The 22,000-nt window shown below is 41.9% G+C and overlaps 2 protein-coding genes across 2 annotated transcripts in view; one reads left to right on the top strand and one right to left on the bottom strand.

Moving 5' to 3' along the window:
- Positions 1–5,026, top strand: part of LOC120052400 (cartilage intermediate layer protein 1-like) — a 67,107-nt gene extending 62,081 nt beyond the window's left edge. The window contains exons 3-9 of the mRNA XM_038999284.1: positions 112–177; positions 442–711; positions 880–1,077; positions 1,249–1,563; positions 1,657–1,765; positions 1,877–2,034; positions 2,215–5,026. Coding sequence (XP_038855212.1) covers positions 112–177; positions 442–711; positions 880–1,077; positions 1,249–1,563; positions 1,657–1,765; positions 1,877–2,034; positions 2,215–4,565 — 3,467 coding nt within the window. The 3' untranslated portion in view covers positions 4,566–5,026. The remainder of the gene's footprint in view (positions 1–111; positions 178–441; positions 712–879; positions 1,078–1,248; positions 1,564–1,656; positions 1,766–1,876; positions 2,035–2,214) is intronic.
- Positions 5,027–6,783: 1,757 nt separating this feature from the next.
- LOC120046468 (eukaryotic translation initiation factor 3 subunit J-A-like) lies at positions 6,784–11,489 on the bottom strand. Its single transcript, XM_038991739.1, has 8 exons — positions 11,353–11,489; positions 11,115–11,206; positions 9,685–9,736; positions 9,343–9,434; positions 9,153–9,258; positions 8,806–8,982; positions 8,458–8,531; positions 6,784–8,202 (listed from the first exon to the last, which is right to left on the bottom strand). Exons 1-8 carry the CDS (start codon positions 11,372–11,374, stop codon positions 8,071–8,073), a joined length of 747 nt encoding a protein of 248 aa, XP_038847667.1. The 5' UTR covers positions 11,375–11,489; the 3' UTR covers positions 6,784–8,070.
- Positions 11,490–22,000: the final 10,511 nt, after the last annotated feature.

The raw sequence follows: 22,000 nt of genomic DNA, 5'->3' as shown, positions 1-22,000 counted from the left end.
TGATCTGTCTGGTCCAAGGTTTGGCCAGTCTGGTCAGCATTAAGGCATTGGTCAGTGATGTCACAACAGGTCAATCCTGAGTCATCATGAGGTGTGTGTGATGTTTTACAGGAACATGGAGAAGAGACAGTTTAAGAGATGCGAGACAAAACAACCCTGCAGTCTACCACTCTGAAGGTAACATTTAACATCCCAAAATACATCTCTTTACACAATTGTCACGACTGTGGCTTTAAGTCCGGATTGTGGCTTTAAGTCTGGTTAATGTCTATGAAACAATATGGTATGAAGAACTATAACTTTCAGAATTACAGCCCAATGGCATCAGTGTTGACAGCAGCAGAGAAAAGAGCTAAAAAATGTAATGCATTGTTTTATAGCCAAAGAGGAAACACTGTAACATTCTGAAGTAGTATTCATTGTGCGACATTCTGTGTCCAGATAACTATGAGTGGACCACTTGGTTCAACGTGGACCACCCTGGAGGTCGAGGAGACTATGAGCAGTTGGATGCTATCCGTTTCTACTACCGTGCGCGGGTGTGTGATGCCCCCCAGGCTCTGGAGGCTCGCACCACTGACTGGATCCCTGCTCGCAACACGGGGGAGAAGACTCACGCAGACCCTACCCTGGGCTTCTGGTGTGCCAACGCTGAGCAGGCCCCTGGCCGCAACTGCTCCAATTACGCTGTGCGCTTCCTGTGCCCCAAAGGTGTGGCTGGGAGCCTTACTTTAATACAGTTGAGAAGTAGCTACTGTATTATGTCAAATAAAACTGTTCTATAATAGTGAAAGCCATCATTTATCTTCCAAGCAATATTTCTAGCTACTGCAATTATATCTGTCTTTTGTAATGGAGTGAAAACCTATTTTCAATCAGGCAACACTGGGTCAGAAGGCATACTGGATGCCTGGGGTCCTTGGTCAGACTGGAGTCATTGCTCTGCCAAGTGTGGTCTGGTGGCAATGCAGGTGCGCTCCAGGAAATGCCAGTCCCAGCCTAAGCAGTGGGATAAGCAGTGCAGCGGACCTACAGTGGAGGGTAGAGCCTGCAAAGGACCTGAATGCCCTGGGACTGGTGAGTCGCTCTCAACATCTCCATTACAGCTATTAAATATGATAGAAACCTCTGTAATGTCACAGTACTATTTGCATACCATTTGCATTTTATTCTAGAAATGGTCATAACTAAACCAATGTACAAAGGCACTGTCTGACATGTTAAACTGTATTGCTGCTGTTGTTCCAGGTTGCACACTGCACTGTGAGATGGGTAGGGTGAATGCGGAGTGTGACACCTGTATGTGTCAGGACCACATTGTACTGGGCTCTGTCCGCAGTGCTGGAGGTCTCCCTGCCCCAGGGGCCACCATCCTCCGCTTCGGCCCCAGCTCCAAACTCCTCACCGTCACCGACCACAATGGACACTTTCGCATCCCAGGGATCTGTCCCGACGGCAACGCCACACTGACCGTCCAGCTGCGGAACCACGCCCCTCACACTGTCATCGTGCACCACAGCACCGAACGCACCTCTGTCCTCAGTATCATGCTGAATAGAGCAGGTAAAATGGCCACACAAAAAAAAAAATGAAAGCTAACATTGTTACATTTCTCTGTTTTACATTGGTCTCAGACACTGTAATGTGATCCCTCAGAGAAGCTCCATATGGTGAAGAACCCTGAAAACAAGGCCAGAAGAGAGGGCCAGACAGCTGCTCTCTGCTGCAAAGTAGGTGGATTACCAGAGCCAGACGATTACCAGTGGTAAGCCAATGGATCTGTAATGACAGCTTGGAAAATGTTATATATTTACCATATCAAAATCAAACAGTATTGGCTGGGTATAGTGTTCAACAGTCATCTGTGACTCGGTAGGTTTCACAACGGTAGCCTGCTGGACAGGAAGCAGCTGAACTATGACAGCACGCTGGTCTTAAGAAACCTGAGCATGGAGCAGACTGGGGAGTACTACTGCAGAGCCAGCAACCAGGCTGGGGCCATCAAGTCCAAACCTGCCATAGTCACAGTCTTAGGTCTGATCACAAAGCACCGCGGTTGATATTCACACATTCATATTTACTATGTGAACAGCCATTAGCATGACATCAGTCAATGATCAGAGGGAGAATGAAAGGGTATTGATTTTCTCATAAAATAACTGATTGTAAATCTTTTAATGTGTTGGTCTGTTTTCTACCCCTTTCTCCTCACAGGTAAAGATCAACCTTCATGTAACCCAAAACCCGGATCCTACCTTATTCGCTTGCCTCATGACTGCTATCAAAACAGCACCGACTCACTCTATTACGACGTAGGAAAGTGCCACTCAGGGACTTGTGCAGGACAGCTGGACAATGGAATCAGGTGCAAAGACTCAGTGGCATACTGCTGTGGGGTGGCAAAGATGGAGAAGAAACAACTGAAATGCCAGGGCTATGAGCTCCCCACCATGGTGGCGACCGAATGTGGCTGCCAGAAGTGTGTGGAGACCAAAGTCATTGTGCGTGGGCGGGCCGTGGCCGCAGACACTGGGGAGCCCATGAGATTTGGTCATGTCTACATCAATGGAGCCAGAGTCAGCCGCACAGGCTACAAAGGCACCTTCTCCATTCAGGTCCCCCTTGACACTGAGAGGCTGGTGATGACCTTTGTGGACAACATGGATAAGTTCGTCAACACCACCAAGGTACTTCCATTCAACACCAAAGGGGGCGCCGTCTACCATGAGATCAAGCTTTTGAGGAAGAAGGAACCAGTGACCATCAGCTCAACAGAGCTCAACACTCTTCAGCTGGGAGAGGTGGAGGGCCAGGATCCTATTGCTGAGATCCAGATCCCACCCAACTCCTTCTACAAGCAGAATGGAGAAGTATTTGTGGGTAATGTGAAGGCTAGCATCACTTTTCTGGACGCTAGAGACGTGTCCACAGCAGCAGCCGCACAGAGTGACCTCAACTTCATAGGAGATGAGGGTGACACCTTGCCCCTGAGAACATACGGTATGTTCTCAGTTGACTTCAGGGACGAGGAGGCCGGAGAACCACTGAACGCCGGAGAGGTGAAGGTGAAAATGGATTCAACACAGGTGAAAATGCCTGAGCACCTGGACACCATGAAGCTGTGGTCCTTGAACCCCGACACAGGCTTGTGGGAGGAGGAGGGGATCTTCCAGATGGAGAAGAAGCAACGTGGTAAAAGGGAAGAGAGGACCTTCCTCATTGGGAACATGGAGATCAGAGAGAGGAGGCTGTTTAACCTGGACGTCCCAGAAAACAGGAGGTGTTACATCAAGGTGCGAGGCTTCCGCAGCGATCGCTTCATGGCCAGCGAGCAGGTAGAGGGAGTGGTGGTGACCCTGATCAACATGGAGCCCACTGCAGGTTACTCCTCCAACCCTCGTGCCTGGGGACGCTTTGACAGCGTCATCACTGGCCCCAATGGTGCCTGTCTGCCTGCCTTCTGCGACGACCAGAAACCTGACGCATATTCTGCCCACGTTATGGCCAACATGGGAGGAGAAGAACTCGAGGCAGTCCCATCTGCTCCCAAGTTTAACCCCAACATCATTGGAGTTCCTCAGCCGTACCTGGGCAAGCTGAACTACAGACGGTCAGACCACAATGACTCCAGGTTAAAGAAGACAGCCTTCAGCATCAATGTGGCCAAGCCCAGCCCAAACACAGCTGAAGAGCTCAATGGACCTGTGTACTCATTTGACCAACTGAAAGAGTGTGAGGAAGCCCCATTTACTGCAGGCCACTTCCGCTTTACCAGAGTGGAGGGAGATCGCTACGACTACAACACAGTGCCTTTCAACGAAGACGATCCTATGAGCTGGACAGAAGACTACCTGAGCTGGTGGCCCAAGCCCATGGAGTACCGAGCCTGCTATGTCAAGGTCAAGATCAATGGTCCCCATGAGATCAACATGCGCTCCCGAAACCAGGGCGGCACTCACCCCAAGACCGTTGGCCAATTGTATGGCCTCCGCGACACCCGCAGCATCCGCGACATGGACCAGTCCACCGTCTCTGCTGTGTGCCTGGAGTTCAAGTGCAGCGGCATGCTCTATGACCAGGACCGAGTGGACCGCACTCTGGTGAAGGTGATCCCTCAGGGCAGCTGTAAGAGGGACAATGTTAACTCCATGCTTCAAGAGTACCTGGTTAATCACCTGCCTCTAGCCGTCAACAACGACACCAATGAGTTCACAATGCTGGCACCACTGGACCCTCTGGGCCACAACTATGGCATCTACACAGTGACAGACCAGGACCCCCGCACTGCCAAAGAGATAGCACTGGGACGCTGCTTTGATGGCACCTCTGACGGTACTTCCCGTGTCATGAAGAGCAACGAGAGAGTGGCACTTACCTTTACCTGTGGCGACCGTGAGGTGACCCGTCAAAGCGTGTTCCAGGCTCTGCAGAACTCCCCCGGGCAGTCTCTGGCGAGCGCAGTGAGGGATGGCCGAGGCAGGAATCAGAGAGCAGGAGCCAACGCACTCCGCAACAGCCGTAGACGCAGTACTCGGAATCCCACTGCCACACGCACCTCAGGCTAAAGCACAGCACTACAGATCAGAGTCTCCACATCACAATCACATCAGACATGTTGGTAAATTACTAAAGAAAGTGGGTTTTGGTGATGGGATTCAAATTTATATTTTAGCCCTTCAGTAAAGATACCCACGTTTTTTTTCTTCATTATGTACTGTTTGTAATAACATTTGATTTGTTATTGAAATATGTTTTTTGATTGTGAGTAAGGCCCATAACAAAATATTTGTTCAGTTATGAATTTATGGTTATCTATAACACAGGTATCTCCCAGGGAACATTTGGTGGAGATTTTAATGTTACAGCAAATATTGTATTTTCTTCACCTGTACTGTGATGAATATTTACTACTTGAAATTGTAAATAATGGGATATTTATTACACATGCCATTCAAGATTGTAACCAGTAATTAAGACACCACACCCCAAATAAAACAAGAACATGTTGGATTGCTGATTCACTTAAACTTAGACAAATCTTTGTTGGCTCACATTCACAACATACAGTTGAAGTCGGAAGTTTACATACACTTAGGTTGGAGTAATTAAAACTCATTTTTCAACCACTCCACAAATTTCTTGTTAACAAACTATAGTTTTGGCAAGTCGTTTAGGATATTTACTTTGTGCATGACACAAGTAAATTTTCCAACAATTGTTTACAGACAGATTATTCCACTTCTAACTCACTGTATCACAATTCCAGTGGGTCAGAAGTTTACATACACTAAGTTGACTGTGCTTTTAAACAGCTTGGAAAATTCCAGAAAATGATGTCATGGCTTTAGAAGCTTCTGATAGGCTAATTTACATTATTTGAGTCAATTGGAGGTGTACCTGTGGATGTATTTCAAGGCCTACCTTCAAACTCAGTGGCTCTTTGCTTGACATCATGGGAAAATCAAAAGAAATCAGCCAAGACCTCAGAAAAAAAGTCTGGTTCATCCTTGGGAGCAATTTCCAAACACCTGAAGGGTCCACTTTCATCTGTATAAACAATAGTACGCAAGTATAAACACCATGGGACCACACAGCCGTCATACCGCTCAGGAAGGAGATGAGTTCTGTCTCCTAGAGATTAACGTACTTTGGTGCGAAAAGTGCAAATCAATCCCAGAACAACCGCAAAGGACCTTGTGAAGATGCTGGAGGAAACGGGTACAAAAGTATCTATATCCACAGTAAAACGAGTCCTAAATTGACATAACCTGAAAGGCCGCTCAGCAAGGGAGAAGCCACTGCTCCAAAACCACCATAAAAAAGCCAGGCTACGGTTTGCAACTGCACATGGGGACAAAGACTGTACTTTTTGGAGAAATGTCCTCTGGTCTGATGAAAAGAAATTGAACTGTTTGGCCATAATGACCATCGTTATGTTTGTAGAAAAAAGGGGGAAGCATGCAAGCCGAAGAACACCATCCCAACCGTGAAGCACGGGGGTGGCAGCATCATGTTGTGGGGGTGCTTTGCTACAGGAGGGACTGGTGCACTTCACAAAATAGATGGTTTCATGAGGAAAGAAAATTATGTGGATTTATTGAAGCAACATCTCAAGACATCAGTCAGGAAGTTAAAGCTCGGTCGCAAATGGGTCTTCCAAATGGACAATGACCCCAAGCATACTTCCAAAGTTGTGGCAAAATGGCTTAAGGACAACAAAGTCAAGGTACTGGAGTGGCCATCACAAAGCCCTGACCTCAAACCCATAGAAAATTTGTGGGCAGAACTGAAAAAGCGTGTGCGAGCAAGGAGGCTTACAAACCTGAATCAGTTACACCAGCTCTGTCAGGAGGAATGGGCCAAAATTCATCCAACTTATTGTGGGAAGCTTGTGGAAGGCTACCCGAAATGTTTGACCCAAGTTAAACAATTTAAAGGCAAAGCTACCACCAAATACTAATTGAGTGTATGTAAACTTCTGACCCACTGGGAATATGATGAAAGAAATAAAAGCTGAAATAAATAATTCGATCTACTATTATTCTGACATTTAACATTCTTAAAATAAAGTGTTGACCTAAACAGGGAATTTTTACTAGGATTAAAGGTCAGGAATTGTGAAAAACTGAGTTTAAATGTATTTGGCTAAGGTGTATGTAAACTTCCAACTACAACTGTGGCTGACATTGTAAAGCGCACACTGCGGACAAGCTACTTCTAATCACCTCACGCCATAACACAACTGTCAGTGAACTCAGGTTAAAAAAAAGTTGAGAAATTGGATAATTTATCCTTTCGACCAGTGATTTTATTAAATTAGATGCATATAAAACACTGAAGACCTGGTCATCTTTTACGTTATATTGTACACCACATTCAATTTCCTTAACAATTTGAAAACTATCAAATGTTAGAAAATAGGAATAAACATGTCCCTTTCTACCATTATGAAGACAATAAGGTCAGCCCATAATCCCCCTCCTTGTCTCACTTGATACAAGCCTGCAGAAGCAATGTTAAGTTGACCAGTTGTGTGAGAAACTTGCTAGATCACAATTTTATCTGCATTAGTAGCAATTGATGAGCAAATTTCGTTTGTCATGCACAAAAAAAATACCTAAAATCACTCTTGCTTCAACTGTTCAAGGATATTCCACAGATGTATCCAGGATGGCCACGAGGTTTGGTCACATCTTATCGTAAAATTAATTAGGCTTGGGCTGTATACCATATAATTTTGAAACAGTTTGATTTAATACAACTGCTTAGAACTATCTTAGACATGCCAAATAAATTATCTCCAGCTATGCATTGGGTTTACTAACTCACTAGATCAGTGGTTCGCTTGCAAGATCAAGCTTCTTGGTTACAGCAGAGACAATTAAGTCCCTCCTGGATAAATCCCTGCTGCTTAAATGTGTTTTGTGCATTCAGGACCAGTATGATGGTATGAAAATCTGGATAGCGCCCAACTCTAAAATGCATTACACTTGTCTATCCATTTTTACAGTGAATGCATAAGCCCCCTGTAAAATCAACTACTAAACATGTAGTGTCAGTTTCAAAGCACAAACAATGAAACTTTCGACGGATAAAGATAACATGTGTATTTGGCAACCGTTATAGATACTATATACTTTCCTGTAAGAAACCCATCGACAGGTAAAGTGAAATACCTATAATATTTATAGACATTCTGGGTGAAATTATTTGCATAGAACCTAATTTGTTTAGATGTCACTGCAGTAGCAACTGGAATTTGACATGAGCATATAATTTCTCTAAATCAAAAACGTGCTCTACAAATCACATACAGCTTGTAAAGTATTTTTCACTGTGTTTTGTATCTTTATGAAGTTTGGAGGCTGAATGAGAGAAAAGGCAATTTCATTATGTATTAACAGAAGTGTTGGTACTGGATGCTCCCTGTATAGTCCCTCGGATCATTGAAGCAAAATGAAAGGGCGACACATTGTTCAGGTTTTTCCAGGATGACACTGGATAGCATGAGAAGTACAGCTGCATTTCTGAGGGTTAAAGGGTGAAAGGGCAGTGGGGATATAGCCGTCATCACATGAAGTCATCATAGTCTTGGGTGTAGCCACCATCGAATTCTCCATAGTCTGCAAGGTCATCTTTCCCCTTGGCTTTCATACCGCCACCAAGTACAACTCCTTTCTTCTTCTTTTTGCCTTTGATTGCCTGTGGAACCAAAACAAAACTTGAACCATTTCTGCAAATAAACACTCTGTGTTCTTCAAAGTGAATTGAGTGAATATTCATGTAAATGGCGCAACCAGGGTGTAAGTTAGTTCCTTGAGCAGAGACCAATGAAAAGCAATATGGAGGTACTGGTAGAGGGCTCCCTCCACTGACTGTAAAGAGATCTACAATTCATGAAGAAAACTCTAGAAGGATGACATCATTTTTGTTGATCATGAATAAGAAACAACTTACCTTTTCTTGCTTCTGTTTTTCATTAAGTAGCACTGTCAGGGAAGAGCTGATTTTCTTTAAGTCTTCAACTTCCACTGTGTAGAAACAGAACATTTAGTTTAGACAAGTTAATACGTTATAACAACGGTTGTGCCTGAACGTTAGTGAACTCCAAATATGACAAGTCAAACCGTTATTGAATGGCTTATATATATATATGGCTTATATATATATATATATACACATATCTCAACATGAGGTATTTATAACATGTGGTTTGGCATTTGTTTTAAAGTAATAAGTGCACAAACCTAAAACACACTGAATAATAAATAATGTACCATAATTCATGTAGGATGTTGAACTCACATGAAATACAGAGCTCCCGAAACAGTGACTCCAAGAAGCTTGAATAATGCACTGATTTTTCATACTGTAATATTTTCACTTTCAGCAGCTTTTCAAACTCTGTGAAGTCCTCTTTAGAAGATGGGCACATGGCTTCAATTCCAGAAACATTGTTTGTGGTACTACCCCCTGAAATTCCTGAAATGACAAGGACAAAAACTAATGAGAACACACAATAACAGTATGGCTGGCTAGTGGGTACACATTAAAATGTATGTTTCATGTATCAGAGAAACATTTTAAAAAATCTGGAAAAATTACATCCTTGATATCTGGGTTAAACCAGACAGGATATTCCAGGATCTTACCAAAAGCCTCTTTTGCCAGCTCCAAGTCAGCTTCCTCCTGCATCTTCTGCACTTTCAACTTTTCTGCTAGCTGTTGTTCAGGTGTAAGCTCTTCCTCCTCCTCCAACTATCAACAAGAAAAAAGTATAGGATTCATAAGAGAGAAAATATTCAGATCTGTAAAGTTAATCCAACATTTCCAAAAACTCACGTTCTTTTTCAGCTCTTGTTGCTTTTTCCTTAGCCGGTTTTCTTTCTCCTTAATTTTTTCGGCCAGTTTTTTCTTCTCAGACACTTTGGCCTCTGAAACAAAAAAATAATGTTATAGCAAATCTCTGGAACAAAAACAACCATCAAATCAAGTTGAAATTATACATTATTTAAGCAGGTACTTGATAATAAAAGACATGGCAGCCAGTATGATGCAGGAACATTTTTATGATATATTCACAAAAATATATACAGGTATGTGCAAATCAGCATATATTATATTACAACAGGCTGCAGCCACTACTTTCTCAAACCATTGGTTGGAAATTATATATTTCTTCACCAGCTTTCTTTGCCTCTGCTTTCTTCTCTTCCTCTTCATCATCCCAGTTATCCTACAGTGGGAGAATTGACAGGAATGAGTGAAATGATGTGACTACATAATACTGGGTAGTTAAGTAGTTGGTTCTGGGACTTGTCTAGAGTAGGTCTTGACTTAATTTTCTAGGAAATCCACTAGATTGAGGTTATGAGACCAACTGCATTATCAAACATCAGAAGACATGTCAGAACCAGTCACAGCCACCTCATTATCACAAAAAAGTGGTTATGTAAAGCCTTTCAACCAATATTTGGCAAATGTGTCATATTCCCTTATTAGGGCCTCAATGGATAAAACAAGTACCTAGCTCAAGCCTTATCCAAAACACACAGAACGTTTCTCTCGGTGTAGGTCGTCATTGTAAATAAGAATTTGTTTTTAACTGACTTGGATAGTTAAATAAATGTTACATTTAAATAAATAAACTGTAGGCCTAGTGTACTGATCAAGTTTTGCTTTGGGGACATGAAAACACCATACGAATTTAACACTACCTATATTCCACAGAAACTATGGTCAACAATTGAAACTGCTTTGCTAGCCTTTTCCACAGCTGTATGATCCCACAGTAACGCTAAACATTCGGTTGACTTTCTAGACAAATGGTGAAAATGAATCAACGGGAAAAGTCTGTTGAAGAGGATTCTCGAAAATACACTTTACTTTCAGCATATGTCAGAGTTGGAAGCATCTAGTAGTAAGGCTCAATTCAATCATCTGATGTCATCAGGGCAAAATAATGACGTTGGCAACTAACGTTAGCCAGCTAGCTTACATTCAAGTGTTTGTTAAATGTATAACACAAACAAAGCCTTAAACGGACTTGAATGACTAATCGCAGTCAGATTATGATTAATGTTTATCTTAAAACTGGCCAGTCAACACATTAGTTCAGACCTAACTAACGTTAGCTAAATTAACTCCTAACCTAAAAAGCTAGTTCAGTAGCTAACGTTAGCTAGTTAACTTACATGTCAGTAACGTTACACCATTGAATCTCCCCAACTCAGAATGCAACAAATATACAGACTGTAGTTACTAACTAGTCAACAACAAAAAAACATAGCTAACGTAAACCAATTCAAAAACAAAAGTGCCAGATAATGAGTCTCAGCTCGAACCAGGAGACACACGCTGACAGTTCACATGTGCGGCCTCACAGCTTGTACAGTATCGAGTTAGCTAATATATATCTGTTACCGTTAGCTAACTAGCTAGTAGAACGTGGATAATGCTATGCTAGTTGGCGGCTAGCTAGCCAGCTAATGTCCACTGACTAACTAGCAGGGCGTGTTGTGTTAGACACAACTAATGGGTTAATTATGACTTGAAAGTCAGGTGTAAGATGGCCTTCATCATGTAACTAGCTAGCTAGTTAGTTGTATGGTTACCTTCACATCTTCATCTTCGTCTTCGCCTTCCCATTTGTCCAACACTACCGCCTTTTTGATCGGCGCGACGTCCGGCTCGAAGTTGTCAGCGTCTATAAATACATATTATAATGGTAACTAACCGTTATCTTGAACGTTCAAAACGATATACTAGCTAATATCAATCACAGTGTTATCCATCTTTCACAAAACCCAAAATATAGCTGTCGCACGATATCATTTCTAACTTTGTTCTCACCCCAATCGTCGTCATCCGCCATCTTGGCTATGTGTGTGCGGGTACGATAGAACTCTGAACTGAAAGCGGTAAAGCAGATGGAGCAAGTAGACGAGGCTTTACCGCTCTGTAATGCTAGGAGTTGCTGCACTCTTCTTTTTTTTCAAGAAAGGAAAGCCCCTTTATGGAAGGGTATGCCTTTTATTGAGTAAAAAAAAGTCGCACTGTACCTCAATCTTACATGTTAATCTTTAATATTAAATATTTAATTAAAGGCACAATCTGTCATTTTAACATCACAACCCTGCCAATTTGTTTATGAAACTGTGAGATGACTGACAGCTCGATATTAAACATATTTTTCAGTTAAACATTTTGATTACAAAAATATCAAATTAAAAGGAATACAATGTAGAAGTTCTTTATTAGCAACATATTTATGCCCGAGTATTCACACAAAACACAACTCACAGCAATTACAATACATGGAATAAATACCCCAAAAAGATTTGCAATGAGAGTGTTATATAGGCTAGATTATTTTTGTGTTACAGAAATATTGGTAACACTTAACACAACTTTAGAAAGGAGTCTACTGGGCTACTTATAAACCATTAACAGGCCCTTTATAAAGTACACCATGTAAATTGTTGACGAAATACTTTACAGATAGACAAGGATTTAAAAACATAATAATGGTCAAATAATAGAAAACATCACTGCACTTTGAGATAGAACCACATGATTACTATTCTCTTTCCATTTAAAACAATTACATTTAAGCAATAAAATAAGATTTTATTCAACCTTAAACCTAACAAAATAATTGTCAGCCTAAACTGACGACTACAACTCAGCAATGCGCAATAAAATGCTGAAATACACAAGCATTTCGCTACACCCGTAATACAATCTCTTAAATATGTGTGTGACCAATTTGATATGATTTACTGATATAAATAAATATCCACCCATTATCAAATCATACATTACAATAGCCTGCAGGGCTACTCAAATATATTACACTTATTGTTTAACATGGTAGTTGTGTGGGAGAGAGTCCTCATGGCCCATTGGGAGTGAGGAGGTTATCCATCAGAAGGGGAGGCCATTACAGAGCAGAAACTAACAGCACCATCAGCAGTCCCAGAAGGTGACAGAGAGGACTAGGGCACAGTGCCAGCCCTGGTGACCTGCCTGCATGGGGACACACAAACACAAAAGCAACACTAACTGTATGGAGACAAACTCAACATCAACAATACAAGCATCCTACATCCAACACTCCCTCAAACCTTTGCTTGAGCTGTCCTTCTTCAACTAGATCCTGATTCCTCTTTTTATTCAGACTCAAAGTTACAAAATATACATGCTGAAAGTATGTGCTGACATAATACGCATCTCATTTAATTACACTCTGCTAAGATCAAGACAATGTCAGCTTCAGTGAAACATGTAAGGCGGACTACGAAAACCCATCGGATATCACGCCCTCATTATTGGGAAAAAGCACCTAGTTGAAAATTTAGATTTTGGTTGTTTTGGATACTTTAAACCCTTTACTTTATTCTAATGTAAAACATATTGTATGATTACTTAAGTAAAATAGTTAATTTCCCATTTTCATTTGTGTATAAGTAGCTGTAGTCTACGCCGGAGCAAACGTTCATAAAAGTAGTTCACACTTTCTTCCGATGTTGCTTGATCAGTGGGTAGGTCCTATTAGCTGCCAAAATTACATGAAAAGGGATCAAAATATATAAACAGTATTGCAGTAATTTCAGCAGTTCAGAATTATTTTGATTTTAAGTAACAAAGCAATTGAGATCCTATTCTAAAACTTGGTGGAAGCAAGAGGCATCTTGCTGTCATTATCTGTCATTTTGAGCTGCATCCAATTTCTGATAGCCCTGGCCACTCACCTTCACTCCCCTCAAATATGTAAAATAGGATAGGTGTATGTAGAATAATTATCTACCAACACAGTTATACCAATCCCCACTGCTTTTCTTTTGGGGGAGAAGGGGTGTACATTGGATTGGGCTCCTGTCATTGTAGCATTCTTTCCTTTTTGTAGTTAGTCAATCATCAAATTTAAATATATTTCATCAATCATCGTTGAAGCCGACTTCTCAGATAAATAGTGATATTGCTTGTTGTTTGATTTAGATAGTTGTCATTACTTTGAGCAAACCTGCCAGTATGCTCTGAATTACCGGTAATCAACCATTATTTGAATTACAGGTAATCAATAATTATTTTATGATCTTCTGTCACTTCATCATGGATGGAGAGATGAGAGCATCTTCAATGAGGAGAAAGCAATGTACAGTATATTACGCTAGTTAGTTAGCTAGTTAAGCACACAACGTATTAGCTAGACTTTATAAAAAAACTTACCAGGCCTTCACTACCTGCATCTACTTTGTATTTGTTCAAGGTAGCTTTTAAAAAAAGAAACATTTCACGATATGAAGGGTTTCCCGAGGCCGCCACACAAATGAAAATCATCTAGGGAAATGGTGTACACTTGAAACATTTCAGCAGGTGAAAGTTAATTACCACGGAAGTCAACAGGTTTGTCATCCCAGACGGTCAGCACCATAGACATAGCTGTTAGCTGCACAGGGGACAAAAGCAAGCGCTGGGCTTCAGTCACCGCTTTGGCCTGTTCATAGGAGAACATGCTGATCTGGGCTGGGTCAAACACGACCTGAGGAGACACGGATAATTCACATGAACACAACATAGAAAAACAACAATTTGATAGGGGGCAATACAAAACATTGAGGATAAACTGACACGTGTTATTGAAATCATAGGCATTTTGAATCCTCACACTTACAGCAAACTTGTCTGCCCGGATGAGGGACACAGCCAGAGGTGTTAATCCTTCAATCTGCTCCTTCACCAAAGAAGACATGGCCATATCTGGGAGGCCAGCTGCAGATTGTAAGAGGTTGAAACTAATTTCAGGCAGTAGTCATATTTGTAGTAGCAAAACAACAAAAGGCCTGTCATGTACCTGACAGTGCTCCAACCTCAATGAAGACCTCAGGGCCCCAGGAGCTTATGGGTCCAAAAGCCAGGCTATGGCTCAGCAGTCCCATTAAAGCCTGTTGCTGCTCTTCTGAACAGGACAGCCGCAGACCGCCCAGCCACAGAACTGCCTTACTGCAGCCAGGAGGGGGGAGAGGTGAGTTACAGACAATTATTTATATATATGTAACAGGGTTGGTTGTTTCCACTTGCCTTGTAGGAAATGTGTATTTAATGTTCACGCATTCTTATTGATTGGTTCAATTCCGATGACAATAAGGCGTGTTGTTATTGGCCCCGCTTGCAGATAGGGGGAGATCGCGAACGTCAGGTCTCCCCAGTATGAAAATGTGATGCAAGGGGTAGGTCGAGTTCTGAAGACTGTATTCTATTCTTATATTTTACAATGTGTACAAGTTTGCTGTACATTGCTGATTTATACATGTGTGCGTATGTGGTACCTGTTAGGGATTGAGGGACTTTCTGGGATGTGCTTTGGTATATGATTGGTGTATATAAGTGTTTTAGCTAGCATGCACCGGTGTAATGGTCACATAAGCACACAGTTGTTTTCATGCTATAGATTTTACCATCAACAGCCATCAACATAATTATGCCCTGCACAACTAACATGCTGTTTCCTATTTAATTACAGGTATTTACACGTTATATTTTGTATTGTACTTTGTTTATGCCCAGTATGAAAATGTGATGCAAGGGATTTTACCATCGACAGCCATCAACATCATTAAGCCCTGCACAATTAAGGTGCTGTTTCCTATTTAACAGCAGATAATAAATAAGGCTCAACTGGGACCACTGGTTGGGGTGATTTCTTTGAACAAAACACAAAGCAAGGAGAGTACGATTAACATATGTTACATATACACTAGATGATTGACAGAGGGCAGTGTTTTGAAGCCACCGCATCCCCATCTTGGTACTCCCATCATAGTAAAAAATGTTTTGGAAGTTATAGAAATGCATTTAATGTCTACGTTTATTTTTGCCATGTTTATTCTATTACAGACACCTTAATGCATACTTTTAAATTATAGTATGTGAGCTTAACATTAAAAAATATATATATATAGTTTTTCTCCATTAAAGTATACATTTTAGAAAATACTAAATGTTGCTGTCCCCACATCAACAACAAAAATACATGTAATTTTGTCCATGAAACATTTCATTGAAATACTTTAGAATTCCATTCATTCCTAAGGAAGACTGATTCTTCTGGGGAGTGCTAATATGGCCGATCTGTGGCTTCAAAGCGCGCTCATTGGCCAATACATATCATCAGCAATAAATAGATATATTCAATACAATTCAGTTTATTTAAAACCTACTGTATGTTTAACCTTTTATCATGGTTGGTGTCTTGACTGATTTATACAAAATAGTGTGACATAAAACATGACTTTTCTGTCCTTGCATTTATGGCAGTATAAGTTGTTGTTATATATGAAGCATTAATCAGTTAAATTAGACATTGAACTTGAACCCTGTATCTAGCTGTTGGCTAGTTTTTTGTATAGAGATCTCAGAAATGCAGTGTAACATTTAGTATCTCCTTGTGTTGCAGGTGAAAACAGTTTTCATGGGCACACAAATCCAAAATAATGTATGCATTACAAAATCGAAAGGCTTCTAACCCGAAAGATTCACCTTACCTAGATACTTAAAACCTAATTTGATGCGGTCATTCATGTAGGTTCTTCAGTAATTATGCACAATACTTGTTGGATGCACATTTGGTGTCCAGCTGACTAGTTACGCCATGATATTTTCACACATCATCATCAGATCCAGGAAGGAATTTTCCAAATGACAGTCAAGTGATGAACAGCTATAGCAATGTGCATGCGATGCAACTGACCAAGTGCTGGAAAAAAGGTGTTTGTGAGAAATGTCCAGAATATTTGTGTCGCATTCGTTACGCCAGTGAAGACAGTTGAGCCTGGATCCACGATCTCTAGCAAATTGATGTTGATCATCTGTTTGTTGTCTGTTAGATTTAACAGAGAAAGCATCAAGGTACAGTTCATGTTTTCATATGTTTTTGTGCCTCAGATTGGAAGCCAAGTCTACTGTGCGCAATTGTGTAGGATAGACTATTGCACAACACCCAACGCTATTCCTATGAATGATTCTGGATATAATGACAACAAATTACATAGTCTAGTGGGCTTATTCACAATGATCTTGGAAAGAAATAACATGACAAATACATTTTGTTTTCCCATGTTAGACCTGCAATTGTAAACAATACAAAGGGCTTGAAGTAGCCTACTTGAACATGGAGCTCAGATTCCTGAGGCATCATAGCCTCAGGAAGTGAGGGTGCTGAGGGTGCTGCGGCACCCCCTGAAAAATAAGAATTGAAAATAAATATTCATAAAATATTCTCACAAAAGTAGTGCACTGAGCCTTTACTAGTCCTGTATCAGCAGACCGATATGGCATTCTGTAGCAAGGCCCCCAAAATTGTTCTGCCCCGCCCCAATTTGACTTTCCATATAAATCCTTCCATTGAAAAGGGAACTTTGGTTTTTGGTCACTTTCTCATCATAAAAACAGCGATGATGAGATTAATGATACCGCTATTCATGGATTTATTGTGTGCCTGCGTCAGCCACATAGGCTGCATTATTCTTAGTGGTAATGGCTTAGTTTTTTGACACTTCTTGCATGCCTTTTGGGGGTTCTATATTAGGCCCTACATGTACAATTATATAAATTCTACATTAACATTGAGGTTCTTGAAAACTACAATTAAGTGCTTGAAAAAGTCCCTGAATGCCCTTGAATTTTACTTGCCAATGTCTGTATGAACCCTGCATAAAGGGCCTATGTTGTTCTATAGGTGGAGTTACGGGACAATTTGCATACATTTACTTTTATTCCGTTAAGTACACATGTGGAACTGCATGAAAATCCTTTTTAATTTTTGTTTCAAACCATTTTGAAATGTTGATCCAATGTCACACATTGGCCCCATTACTTATAGAATGCCCCATATACAGTACATCATTGGTTACAGCATGTAGAATGACAGGAGGGAGAAACAGGTTAGATAAAGGCTAAGAAGACACATAATGGGAGGTTTCACATGAAAACTGTAAATGTGAACTCTTTTTAATGGTAAAAACACAGCACCTATAACACTCCCTCTCTCAAGTGGGTCCCTCTCACTGATTTGAGTAGGTCTCTAATCTCACCTGAACTCCACTGCATTCAGGGAGCGCATGTCTGAGTCCTTGATCCCACACAGTATGTGTCCCATAGCCACCAGGGTGCTGGAGTCCAGCTGACTAGGACCCACCTGGGTGGAGTTGAGCACAGAGGAGGACAGCACAGCCAGCTGGGACAGGAGAGACAAGGATTGCAAAAGGCACCACAAACACACAAGGGCACACCAAAGCAGGTAAGACATTCAGATAACACTTTACTTGACACTTATTGTCATAAAGCGTTAGGATACGGTCATAACAATGCAATAATACTGTGTGTCATAACAGCTGACATAACCTGTCATAATATAGTCATAACACTGTCATGACATATTTAGACCTGTTGTGACATACATTGCGTTATTTTATGGCTGGTTATGACACCTACATAAGAGTGTCAAAATGCACAAAACCTACCACACAAGGCAACACATTCCATTACACCATAACCTACATGTCAACAGTATGTTTATGTTATATTTTTTTTTAAATCAAAATTGACCATATTAAATTATCATTCTAATTACGCACACATTGATGTCAGACATGCACCTACCCCAATGCTCTGTTGCAGATGACTGGGATGAACGCAGGAGCAGATTTCAGGAGGAGGACAAGACACCCTCTTTTTTTACTGATGACTGATATAAAGGCATGTACGTGATAGGCCTATTTGCCTTATATGATTATGGACGGTCATAATGCTTCTTGACAGTGTCATAAAGTGCATATTCTACAAGTTATTTCAAATATGAAAAAAAACATGACCGTAAAGAATTCATTGCAACAACAAAGGATTTAAGAAAAACTTTCAACCTGAAATAAAACTTCTTGGCAGGGAAAAAACTAATTTGAATAAATATGGGGTTTGACACTCTTATGAAGGTATCATAACCAGCCATAAAATAATGCAATATATGTCACAACAGGTGTAAATATATGGGTCATGACATTGTTATGACAAGCTATGTCAGCCGTTATGACATATTATGACATGATTATGACCGCTCAGGATTCACAAACCTGTCATCCTATTTTTGTTCTTAACATGTTATGACACCAGGTGTCAAGTAAAGTGTTACCGACATTCAAAAACATCAGGACTACACAGACTACATACATAGAAACAAAAAACATTGAACCAGATTGTCAGACTGATTGTTAACTACCTGTCTGCTGTTCCAGGTGCTGACTGCCCCCAGTGCAGAGATGGTGCTCAGCTCAGACAGCCGGATCACACTCAGCTCTGCCACTGAAAGCTGGGAGGCTATACGACCCAGCTGTGTAATCACAGACGAGGAGAAGGAGCGGGCCGCTCCATAGATCTACAGACAACACAGAGAAAAAGAACAAAGACACAGCCTCTGTTAGTTAATGCAACCAGAGCAGCAACAGAAGACGGATCAATCAGACACTGGACCCATTTTGCATATGGTACAAGGTGATTTCTACATAGGAACTACAGTGATGTTTCTTGTTAAAATATGTACCTCTTTAGTTTTCTGGAGGAGTAGTTTCTGTTGGTATGATGAAAAGAAGGGGTCCTGGCCAAAGAGCTCTAGACTACAGCTGAAGGCGGCAGGCGACATGCCTGTCAAGCTGTCTGTGCTCCAGGCTGAAGGCTGTGTTGCATGCAGCTTTTCACATGTGGGCATCAATGCAGGAGCTGGGCAGAGACAAATGGACAAAAACAGATGGTAATACTGTACAGAGGGAAATGTATGTAAACATTTCACAAAAGAGTCTTATGTTCATCTGTTTTGGCAGTAAGGTTGGGGAGTGAGACAGAAGTCTCAATGTGAGACAGAGTGGCACTCACGTGTGACCTGCCCCACTTTGAGAAAACCCAGGAAGTTCTGAAGAACAAACTGCTGCCTCTCAAACAGCTGTGTCTGTTCAACCTGGTCCCGGCCCTGAATGCAGAGGGCCCCAACAGCACCCGACTCCCACCGGCGCTGACTCAGAAACAGCCTCTCTATACGCCCCTGGGTCATCAGGGCCTGAGGACATACACACACAGCCTGACTAGGGGCCAACAGGCCAGGGCAGCATAGCACCTGACACCTCTAGGAGTCCTGTCAGTGGACACCTGCAGGATTCTTTTACAAATCCATCCTTTCCTGATTCCTGGTGTCGTGTAGCAATTGTAACACCTCTCAATAACTTTAAGGACACCCAAATAAATGAATCATGACAATGGTCAAATCAATTGCAAAGGAACTAACCTTGAATAAATAATGGAAATGGATGTGTTAAAGACTGAGGGAAAAGTAGAGCAGGAAACGTACCTGGGGAATCTGCTGCAGCGTCTCTTTGGGAAGGAAGAATAAGAATCTGTCCACTTGATTGAGTGTCTCAGGGGTCCAGTTCTGAACGGGGCTAAGAGCACACAGAAAGGCTCATTTCTCATGTGACGTGAGGAGACAGAGGAGTTATAACGAAAGGTTAAATGGGGTGTGTGCTGTAATGTGGGGTGGTTGTTTAAGAGGATGCTACAGTACCCGAAAGTGCCTGGCTCCTGTAGGATCTGTGCGACGATGTCCCTCTTGCTGCTGTTATAGCAGAACTCCCGGAGGAACTCCAGGCTCTCCACAAAGAAGCTCCGCACCAGCTGCACAAACACCTCATCCACTACATAGGTCGCCATGATGCCCAGTGAACGGAACTCATCCTCAGTGAACTCCCCCGTGTACATGCCCTGGGGGAGAACATTTTCAACTTATACCTGTAAATAATTTTCAACATAAAGATTTAAAAACGAAGACACCAAAGTTAAACCCCATGCTGAATGTGTTAGCAGTAATGGGGTACAGGAGAGGGTACTGACAAGTCTCTGCACCATCTTGTCCACCAGAATATCCTGTTTTGTACTGGGTAGGAGCAGGAAGTGATGGGAGTCCTTCACAATTATCTTCCTGAGAGTGTCCATCATGTCGGCAGGGAACTTCTTAATAGTGCTCACCCTACAAATGCATACACTCACAAGCATGCAAACACACACACACACACACACACACACAGTGACAAACACACAGACACACACACACACACACACACACGGACACACACACACACACACACACACACACACACACACAGGGACACACACACAACGTTGACAGTGATGCATTGTTGATGTTCAAACCATCTGTAGTGAGGATTAATGGCAGTAAGACCGACTCACGGCAGGGCCAGAGCGATCTGCGCGCCAAACTCTCCCAGCAGCTCAGAGAAGAAGTCAAAGTAGTACAGCTCCTCGATGATGCACTTTTTCTGTAAGTCAAGACAAAAGCATGAGGGTCGTCAATTACGCTTATATAACAGCTATCTTTATACCTGACATCTGGCATGGTTCCACTGTTAACTCAATTAACTGGCTCAAAGGAATATGGTTAAGTATTTGCTCATCTACCAGTGAGGAATGGAGAGGAACAGACTGCTTATTCATGAATGCAAGGACACTCCGCATTGAGGAAAATGTTGCCTTGTCCCGGAAGAGCTGTCGCAGGGCTGTGCAGCTTACACCTCGAGCAATGGTTCCAAGGGCACTGTATAACCAGAGAGACAAAATAGATTACAAATATGAATGGGAGCACATTCACAAGAGGTTAGTAATAAATCCACTGCAGCCATGTTGACATAGATATGCACTCACAGAAACGTCTCAGTGGAAAGATTGGGCATGGTCTTCACTGCTTCTTTAAAAAGAGTTTTAGCCTGGGAAAAGAAACCAGAAGCGATCATTAGTATTGATCACAAACCATCTCCCAACACACGTAGAGACAGCCAGAGAGAGAATACCCCACAGTGCTATAGAGGTGATTGGCAGTTTTGGAATACAGTTTTGAGGTGTGTAGTAAATTCAGTAGCACAGTGTTGTTGTACTTTGCCACTTCACATAGTGCGCATCAACATGCAGGAATTGCGAGCTGTGATTTAATGGTGCTGGCCGGCCGCCCTCAGGCCCATTAGTAGCAACAGACAGGGGATTATAGGGCAGCTTTCATGGCCAGTGTGGTGAAACAGACCAGACCAGCGCTAGGCTAGCAGGAGGGAGAGGGCCATCAGTGCGTCTGAGACACCACCTCATTGTGATAGCTGGGACCTGGTGTGTGTGTGTGTGTGTGTTGACAGTCACAGATACGCTGTGTGTGTTCAGAACATAGAATAGCCTATTTAAACAGTCAGGGCAGGGGTTATACAACAGGCCGACCTCTCCACTGACGGTTAATTATTTAACATCTAATCAAGACCGTGTCATACACACCTCTGCATGACAGAGGAGAGACCCACATTGCGTAACATGCTGACATCTTTAGCCACACACTCAGAAATCCTTTTCAAATCTCTAAATATCATTGGGTGAATAAAATCACTAAGTATTTAGGGATAGG

The sequence above is a fragment of the Salvelinus namaycush genome, chromosome 1 (assembly GCF_016432855.1).
Source record: "Salvelinus namaycush isolate Seneca chromosome 1, SaNama_1.0, whole genome shotgun sequence".
Taxonomy (NCBI): domain Eukaryota; kingdom Metazoa; phylum Chordata; class Actinopteri; order Salmoniformes; family Salmonidae; genus Salvelinus; species Salvelinus namaycush.
Note: the sequence above shows the minus strand (reverse complement) of the source record. Positions and strands in the feature narration are given on the sequence as shown.

What these genes read in the sequence shown, in the direction of transcription:
- LOC120046468 (XM_038991739.1), bottom strand. Translation starts at nt 11,374, where the DNA reads ATGGCGGATGACGACGATTGGG. An exon ending in GGCGGATGACGACGATTGGG is followed by an intron (nt 11,207 to 11,352) that starts GTGAGAACAAAG and finishes ATGTATTTATAG; the next exon opens with ACGCTGACAACTTCGAGCCG. An exon ending in ACGAAGATGAAGATGTGAAG is followed by an intron (nt 9,737 to 11,114) that starts GTAACCATACAA and finishes CTCCCACTGTAG; the next exon opens with GATAACTGGGATGATGAAGA.